General features: G+C 43.2%; 1 protein-coding gene across 1 annotated transcript; it reads right to left on the reverse strand.

Moving 5' to 3' along the window:
- Positions 1–2,847: 2,847 nt before the first annotated feature.
- LOC146173868 (retinol dehydrogenase 7-like) lies at positions 2,848–7,485 on the reverse strand. The gene is made up of 4 exons (XM_084583831.1): positions 7,324–7,485; positions 6,359–6,544; positions 5,191–5,323; positions 2,848–3,912 (listed from the first exon to the last, which is right to left on the reverse strand). The coding sequence occupies exons 1-4, from the start codon at positions 7,391–7,393 to the stop codon at positions 3,573–3,575; spliced, it is 729 nt and encodes a 242-aa protein (XP_084439957.1). The 5' UTR covers positions 7,394–7,485; the 3' UTR covers positions 2,848–3,572.
- Positions 7,486–9,459: the final 1,974 nt, after the last annotated feature.

The raw sequence follows: 9,459 nt of genomic DNA on the forward strand, positions 1-9,459 counted from the left end.
CAGGTCTTCATTCCGTCGTCCGTGCACATCTGTTACCACCGAGATCTTGACAAAGCCTGCGCACCCCAGCAGCCTACGTCACGAGAACAGATGGGCGATAAAGTACCAGCATATGAAGGTGCGAGCGCTAATCTTAGTCGAGTCACGTGGTGTCCTCTGCCACTTTACTTAAGCCTGTACGCGCAGATTCATTGACTGATCCTTTACCGTTCATCCGCTAGTCGTGACGTTCGCTGATAGGAGAGGAGGTGATGCAATGACCTTGTTAGAATCTTGGCGGTGACGGCACATCCCTCTGGGCCGTGACGCTCGCTGGCTGCCCCTTGCGGGCCTCCCGCCGAGCAAAATTCGCGAGCCTTGCTTCCGATGCGCTTATCTGCCCTAGTTTTAGCGCCGATAACATTCCGCTCCCTCGAATGGGCAGCTGGCTCATGCGCACTTGTGTCTTTCGAGCAAATAGGAAAAAGCGCGTGGAGGTTGAAAACGCTAAAAAGGGCTGCGGGGCCCACATGCTACTCACCGAGGCTGCAAGTAAGGTTCTGCTTGCTTGAAGGCGTTCATCTAGATGTATATGAAATTTAGAGCAGTTGGTTGCATAATGAAGAGGGCTGCGCAATTTCAGGAAATCATATAATTTATTATTATTTCCCACAAGGCCCATCTGGTGAAACTGTAGGGAGATGGGGCCTCATCATGCTGTATATTATTTTTTAATACATTTGGGTAGCCTCCACATAATATATGTGTCCCTGACTATATAAGGACGCCGACCATGTAGCGTGACCACTCTGTTGCTCATAAATGCTCTTTCGCCAATAAACGTTGTCGCCAGCAGCATAACAGTATTTACTAGCTTCTGATTCCGGTTCTTGAATGCAAGACAATGTGTTTGAATACTGGCCACGGTGTATCCTGTCGGACGGTGATAAAGTTGAAAAATCTCATGCGGGTGGTTAGCAGTCACTGCAAAGAGCCACAAATGGTCAAAACTACTACAACCTATATGCTCTCGACCGCCGCTTTACATTTTCTTTTAGTGACACTGTGAGGCTTCAGACATGAAATACACAGTAAGTCAATCTGCAGTCAACAACTTATTACATGTCAGTGAAGGTTTTGTTGCCGCTCAGGTGTCTCAAGTGTGCACCATTGCAATATCATCCTCGACTGAAGGTCTCGTCGTTCGTGGCTCGTCTGTCAGGGTCATGTGCCCACTTTGACATGTCTCCTTCGCAGCTTTCATTTCATCGGCGATTTGTCAACACCCTCGACTATTTTGGAAAATGAAGTATGCAGCCAAGCTTTATTGCGCATTCTGATACATGACCGTCTTTACCGCCAATAAATTGCAGATTGAAAACCTTTGCTCAGAAGGAGATATCACTTCCATAACTGGGTGACAAAGCGCAAGAAAATTCGTCTTATATTGTGAATTCTTCGATCTTCGTTTCCGAAGTTGTTTCAACCATGAAAACTCGAAACCAGGTTACGATTAAAATACAGACTGGTATGCGTAGATAAGAAAGGTAGCTTAGTAGCGCACTCTGCAAGTCATGACCGTGACTGTGACTTTCCGACCATGAATGGTGGCCTAAGTCGTTTAGACAGTTGAATTATCACTATTATCGGCTTATAATTAGCTGTGCTCAAGCACATACGCTGCATGCGTGCCTTAGCTGGCTATGACAGGCATTTTGCACGAAAGGAAATCATGAGCACATCCCGTTTACAGTTGTTTTCATTAGCACCCAAATAATTTGGTTCATATGTGCTTTGCTGAGATCATTTAATTTTGTGTCCCACTTAAAAAAGGAGGTGGAATCTTGATAAATGTTTGTCCTACATTCTGTGCGCACTGTTGCACCAACAAATATGGATATTTTTATTCTGGAAAGCGCACCGTGCTATAGTTAGCAGGGATTGCGTTTCTGTGTCCACTGTGAATGTGACGTGCTAGCAGAGATAATGTTGGAAATGTATTGACAATGAAGGCAGCCATTTATTTACTTGCATTATGTACAATTTAAATTTTATTTTCTTTATTTCAGATGTGGATGTTAGAGAATTGGACATTGTGAGCTGCTAACATGATTTTTATATCATTATCAATACGGCTCACCTTTTAGAGTGCTCATTCCAGTGAAGAAAAGAACAAAACAGTGTGAACATGAAAAGAAATATGAGCAAATATGTTGGCATTTATAATTAAACAGTAGAAGCCACGATATCAGGCACGGACTACGAAAATGGAAATGAAAACGCAACCTCAATTTAGCCCCAATCGATTAAGATTAACATCAGGACATACCTAGTACCAGAATGGCTGATGCGGACATGCTCACGTGCTTTTAGGCTAACAGTGACCCAAGGAAGAATCACGCTAACTTGTACGACATTAGGTCTATTCATTTACTTCTTCCTGTGCTATCGCGTACATCATGTGTGCGCATTGAAGCAGGAAGCAAAAAATTAGGATGAAAATAAATAAATGAAAAATGGATGCAGTGCAAGCCGTATACAAGAGAACATTTGAATTAGCAGCAGGAACAACCGGATGAATACGGTGCAGTTATAATCTAATGCCGGTGACCTTTTTTAGGGCTCGATGGAATTGTTCGCAATAGGCCTTCGCAAATGTGCTAAAGTGCATACCTATCAGCCTAGCCAAGAGGTCATACGGTATATGTTAAAACAAGCTGACCACACATAAGCAGCAGCCACATCGTATTTCGTGAGCGAGTTGTGGTTTCCGAAACACTTTTAAACAAAAGGTAGTCAAATGTTATCATGTAATATAAATAAAATATTAATGAAAGTTTGTTTTATTACTACTATTTGTGCGACTAATTAGAGGGTCAATAACTATTTCGGCGCATTATCGACCTGCATATATCTTAAGCCAGGGCATTGCTTCTTACTCTATGAGCTTTAATAAAAGAAATATCTTCGTGTTACGTGCTACAATGAACAAAAGTAATAGATGCTTTTCTTAAATGTTGCTATGCCAAGCCGCGTTCCTTTCCTGAAGACATGACAGCTTTACTGCCAAATTCTCTGAGTACATGAAGTATTAAAGCAGAGCTGAAAGCAAAATAGTTAAATTGTGAATAGTACACAATTCAATGCCTCGGCGGTCGTATTTTTTATGTAAATTGGACTGACGAGATGTGCTAGTATTTTCTCTCAAAGTCAACACTACTCAAACTAAATGGTTTGAAAACATATTCTAAAAGCCACTTCGGTACTGCTTTTCTTGAGTTGTCTTTTCTTTATATTCAACCATTTGGAAGCTGCTTCAGCTATACACAATTTAGATCAATTCTTAAATTTTTAAGCTTGCCCTTTGTTTATTTCATTTCTGGTAACGTTTTTGCCTTACATATCGCTAGACCCCTTAATTTTCCAGGCATAATATCTTCCTAACCTCCTGGCACAATGTTTAGAATCGAAGCAGCATTCTGAAAGGAATAAATTCAAATGAGAGATATTTACTTAACTGTAAGAAATCACCGGCTCTGTGTCGGCACCAGTGATGCACCGTGAAAAGGTAATTAATGACAGTGAACGTTCATCTAGGCTTTACGCCTTGCAGCTCGGGCGAACTGGCGGATCATGTGTACGACTTCATCTGTCACTTCCGCAGGTGCTACGTCGTACAACCGGCGGAGTAGAATGTCCTTTACACCTCCAGCCCTATAATAGGCTTTCGGGATGAGGTCTCTGACTGCTGATTTCATAACATCAACGGCTTCCTGCAAATCGTTCCGCATGATAGAGGCGTAGAGTGTGTCCGATGATTTCCTGAGGCTACCCAGAGAGTGGTCACTGATTGTACTGCGTACTCGTGCTGGTAGCAGGCTTAGGTCTTGCCGCAGTGTCTGCGCTAGTGTCTCGTGGTTGGCCATGGGTGTTCTGAAATGCACAATAAAAAATAGATGGGTTTAGCAGTGTGAACTGCCTCTAAGTTGTTAGGAGGGAGGTTGGGGTGAAAGTGCAAGGAGAGAAAGCGGAGCTTAGTGGAGGGCAACGAAGTAATTCCGACCACCTGGGGTAAAGTATAACATGCGCTGCCATCGCACATTGAAGTTCACCAGGTGGTCGAAATTGCACCATAGCCCTGAAATCTAGTAACATGTACCAAGTATGGTGGCGAAGACACTCTATATTTCCCGGGTTAACCTCTACGATACAAATGACATTATTTATTAGTAAATAAGTGCTGCCATTTTCAAGTATCCAGCTACTTTTCCAAATACGGCACGAACAAGGGGTGATGCTAATAACGTCCACCGTTTTAGAAATTTCACCTTGCCATCATACTCTAGAAAGCATTTATCCGCATTCATGCGAAAGAAGCACCTAAATAAGGGTTCAGTGCGTGCATTCTAAATCTGGTTCCACATACGTGCTCAAAAAGTTGCAGTTATAGGTGGAAGTTCCACTTATAACTGCAACCTTTTCACATATAGGTGGAACCAGATTAACAATGGTTGCCCTCTTTGAGGGCACTCTCATTCATTTGAGATGAATTAACTTTTGATGGACCAATAGCGTTTCTGAGAACATGGTTGTGGCTGACTGCAAGGAGAAAAATCTTACAGGCTTAAATTCTCCTGAAAAGCAAACGATTGCGCCATCTAGTAGTAATGAGCACAAGAGTTCCAGACTACGACCGCGTATGGCTGCAAACCTCGGTCACTGATCGTTCAATAAGAGATTGATATATTAACAGTCGCTATTTTCTGCATTTATTTTAAACCCAGCATACGTATGGTTTCTTTCCTGGACTAATCTCACGTTTGGTGCAAGCTGTATTAAAGGTTGTCACTGCTGTGCCCTTATTGCGACAGTTTTCTCTCAGCAGTGCATCTTGCTCCTTACAAAGAAACAAAAATGCACTTTTCAGTTGAGTAAGAACTGTTGGCGACCTCCTAAAAAGTCCGACATCGCAGGCTCGATTCTTATGAGCGGCTGCTGCACTATGCAGGGAGAAAAATGCGACACTTCCTGTGCAATTGTATAGTGGACGTTGAAACAACACCAATGTCTTCATAGCCGAATATCTACGAAATACGAGATCCTTCAAGCCTGCCTTAGTCGCATGTAAAACATTAGAATTGCAGCCTGTTAGCCTATGCTGAACAGTGCTGAGCGATTATGTCAGCAGAGAAACTGCGAAGATGCCTTTACCTGTATGCGCCCGGCTCTACGGTGCATACGTGCACTCCTCTGGAGTAATACTGGCGCCGAAGACCATCCACCAACGACGTGGATGCGTGCTTGGACATGCAGTAGGTCATGGACGCCGGCATAGTCATTCGACCTGCGATGAATGTGATATAGTGAAAAACCCGCATGAGTCACAATAACCTCATACAGATTTCTCATACTAAACGCATGCGATTGGCATACAATCTCATATATTTCTCATAAAGTGAATGATATTGACATGATATTTTATGAGATTTGTACGAGTTTAGTGTGAGAGTTTGTATAGGTTATTGTTACTCATAGGGTTTTTTTCGCTAGTAGCAGCCGGTGGAACGGGGCAAGCAAAAAATCAAGAAAAGTTTTTGAGGTCATCTTCGATCTCGAAACAAATTTATGATATCGTAGGAGAGTGCTGTGCACATGGTTTCAGGAATAATTTACGCGTCCAATGCGAAGAAAAAAAAATCTTTTTCCAGCACATCCTGCTCTCTTGTCAAGTTGAATCTTTCGCAAAGAAACTAATCAACGGTGTTCAAGAATGCAATTGCGAAGCAAGTATGGAATACTTAAATACATTTTTGTAAAAATAATACAGAGTCTGTTCAGATGGTTTGAAGATATTTGCAATTTTGAAGCTATACTGCGCTCACTAGTAATACGGACAGTGTTAAGAATCTGATAGGGTGCGTCTTTGCGAATAAACTGTAAAAGCTATAAGCCTGTAAAGAGAGAATCTGAGGATATATACTGACTGCTATGGCAGAATTATGCATATGTAAATACGTCCAAGAAGGCATAGAATTTGCCCAAAATATCTGGATATATATTTACACATTTTTGCAGCTAATGGGGGTAGCCGTATAACGCCCGTTATGCTTTGGAGCACATTTCTCGGTGTGAAATTGTGAACTACGAGTTGCAGTAGCCGATACTGAAGATCAACAGAAGCATAGCGCGCCGTAAATGGCATTTGTGCGGGAGAAAAGGAGCTTTAAATTGAAGCAGATAAACAAATTTAAGTAATTACTTAGAAATGGCTTTTTTGTGGCTAAGAGCGGTTTGAGAAGCGTAGCTGCTTTTTTACGGCGAGAAGGCAGCCTTATCATTTGCTAGAGAAAGTACGTTTTTAAGATTCTGTAGCACTTACCTAAAAGGCTGGTGACGACAATGAGTCTGCTCCCAGGGGACCTTCGCAGAAGAGGCAGGAATGCCCTCGAGACTCGGATAACCCCGAAAGTGTTGACTTCGAACACTGAGCGTATCCTGCTCATGGGCTGCCACTCAATGTAGCCTAGACTTGGGACGCCAGCGTTGGCCACCACTGCCCATAGTTCTGCGTACAAAGATTTGCGCACGCAAAATGGTCGCTAAAAAATATACGTCCCATTTTTAAAGGAAGCAAAAACATTTAAAAACAGCAGCTGCACTGTAAGCTCCGTGTATTATAGAGGACGTTTTTTTTTTTGAATGGTATACAGGGTTAATTTCATGCTCCAAAGGTTCATTTGTATTTAAGCTTTATAAAATGTGTGGTAAATGAGCCAAGCCCTGAGAAAATTCTGTTTTCAGGGCTCCTTTGAAGAAATAAAGTAAAATTTTTTTCAACAAAGTTGTTACACCTGAGATAATCACAATTCATTTTTACCAATGCAACTGAACCTATAGCAACTGGGCCACCATTATGTAATCCGTTCAGCACATGCCTAACTCCGGGCGCGTGACCTGCGAGTGTAATTGAACACAGTTTTTTCTGATTAATGCACTTTCTGAATGAAATAAACGTTCGCAGTAATCATAAGCCGAAAATTTATAAAAGTCCCATTTGCATTAATTCTCAGTGAAAGTAAACGCCAACGACATTCATCGCAACGAAATGAATTAAATACCAATTTTGAGAACATAATAAATAATGCATAATGGCCCTCAGCAGAAAACAAGGTAGATTAATCTGAAACTGTAAGAGTACCAAAGTGACTCATAGAAATATGTGCCGTGAGAACAGTCAGTTCAAAATTAGCAGTTATTACTTCCCATTGCGGCCTATAGATTTTTAGAATAGTTAAGTGACTGTTGAGAGAGTGTAAAGCCACTGCGTTGAAGCCTGAAACATACCTCTTTTACCAAGTGTGTTCTCTAGTATTTCGAAAGCTTTCTCGACTTGGTCGTCTTTTGTGACATCCATCTGCAGCACCTCTACGTTAGCTCTCCCACGGAGAATCTTGGCACCTTCTCCGGCAGCATCCAAGCAGCCGGCGTAGACGAAGAAGCCATCAGTAGCCAGCTGCTGAGCCAATAAGTGGCCAAGGCCAGTGTCGCAACCTGCAAGTGAAATGAAAAAAAAAAAAAGTCAATGGAAGCAGATATGAGTAGGTTATTAAAAAAATATCTTTCGATGATTGCGTTACTTCCTAATGCGAAATTTGTGCACAGTTCATCAGCTGTTCCAGCTTTTCGATAGATTAAGGTATGCGTTTCGGTTCGGGCGGTGCACATATCGAGATCCGCCGCCACCGATCTGGCGCTCTGATTGCCGCGGCAGACAGACAGAAAAACTTTTTTATACGTAGGAATTGAGGGCGCGCAGCCCCTGGGTCCCCACAGGGGCGACATTGGAAGACAAGCGAAGAGACAAATTAAGTTATCGGGAAGTCGCGGGAGGCGGCGCGTGGGCCCATAGAAACATTGGGCGGCAAAGAGATAGCAGCGACTGACTGATGCCGCTGACACCGGCAGCGAGTCAAGTCAACGTGCTCTGCATTTGACTTGGCGTGCGCGCGCCGTGATCCGCTGATGCCTAGAAACCGGAGAACACCGTCGCCATCACGCAGGGGCGAACGGTGGCGGCAGGAGCGCGCTCAGAAATCGGAGAACACACGCGGTCGCCACGGAGGGAGACAGAGAGAGAGAGAGGGGGGGGGGGGGGAGATATCCCGGCATATTTGCCACTACTTGCAATCGTAGTTTATTCAGGCCTTAGGAAAATTTCCTAATTGTTCACCGCAAAGCCCACTTATGTTTTATCTCTTCCTTTCCGTGTTAGGTTTCGTTGAAACTTCCACCATGAACCCATTGTCCCGACCATGATTATGAGTAGCAAAATAACTGCGGTTATAGCGTCATAATTAACGAAAATAAAAACATCAAAGTGACGCCAGGTGCAGTGTAAAAATGCCCGAAGAATAATGAAGGTAACTTATTTCGGAGATGCACATTTCGCATAAAATACAAAAAGTGAAATATAACTGCAGGTGGAAAATATGTGCTCACAAATGTAGTGAATGACATTCTATCTCACTAAATATATCCCGGAACATTTTTCCTTTCTTAGTTACACGAGTAAAAAAAGCGCCCTATTAAGGTCAAGAACTATGGGACATTCATCAAAAAAATTAGATCACTGCTAAGTGCAGTATACTGGTGTAAAAAAATAACTGCTGTGGACACAACTGCATATAATAGTTTCTGAAAGGGCTGCACATTCATAAGACTCTCAACTACAAATAGCCGTTAACACTTTCAGAGTGGTTACCCCCAAGCAACGCGAGATTCATAGTTAGCTAATGAGGTAGTTATGTGCGCTCGCTGGGATTTCTGCACTGAGTGTCTGGAGCCAGAGGCTCCCTGCATATATGCAACGTTCCGGCAAATGTGTTTCGCCTATACTGTAGGTTCATGGACACTGCCCTGAGAGCGTTGTCTACATATTCCTAAAGTTCTAGCATCGAAGATATTCCATAATTGGGGTAGGGTGGCTGGTCCTGGCCCTAATGGGGCTGGGATAGGTAGGTCAACGCTGCATGCGGCGGGGGCTAGCCTGCCACGGAATGTTTATCTGTTGTAGGCCGTCATTGTACCCGCCACCGCTTAGGTGGTGGACGATGGCTGTTGCGCCGCGCGTCTGTCTCTTCCTCTTCTTTTTCTTTCTTCTCTATTTTCTCCCTCCTGTCCGCAAGAGGCAGTGCAAATGGCTCAGCCACAGAGCCAGTAGCAGGCCCGTGCATTTTCTTTTCCTTCTTTCTACAGCAACAACATACTCTATAATTAATTTTAGAACATGATGTGGTTATAAGAGGCATTTTATACAACCTAACACACGTAGCTGTTTGCCGCGATCAGGTTATCCGCGAGCGCAACTCCTACCTCTCTCCTGCAGCCCATTTCTTTGCCATCACTGTTGAACGTGCTGTCTTGGTACGCTGCGAAATACTAAGAAATCTGTTGTCGGTAACCGAGTGAGGCTGCCCGAAA

The sequence above is a fragment of the Amblyomma maculatum genome, chromosome 11 (assembly GCF_055883805.1).
Source record: "Amblyomma maculatum isolate TAMU_Amacu chromosome 11, ASM5588380v1, whole genome shotgun sequence".
Classification (NCBI taxonomy): domain Eukaryota; kingdom Metazoa; phylum Arthropoda; class Arachnida; order Ixodida; family Ixodidae; genus Amblyomma; species Amblyomma maculatum.

Bases quoted from the DNA above. Each gene is read 5' to 3' on its own strand.
- LOC146173868 (XM_084583831.1), bottom strand. From the start codon at position 7,393: ATGGATGTCACAAAAGACGACCAAGTCGAGAAAGCTTTCGAAATACTA. The intron at 6,545-7,323 runs GTATGTTTCAGG...CTTTGTACGCAG, and splicing joins GAACACACTTGGTAAAAGAG to AACTATGGGCAGTGGTGGCC. The intron at 5,324-6,358 runs GTAAGTGCTACA...CATTCATCGCAG, and splicing joins TGTCGTCACCAGCCTTTTAG to GTCGAATGACTATGCCGGCG.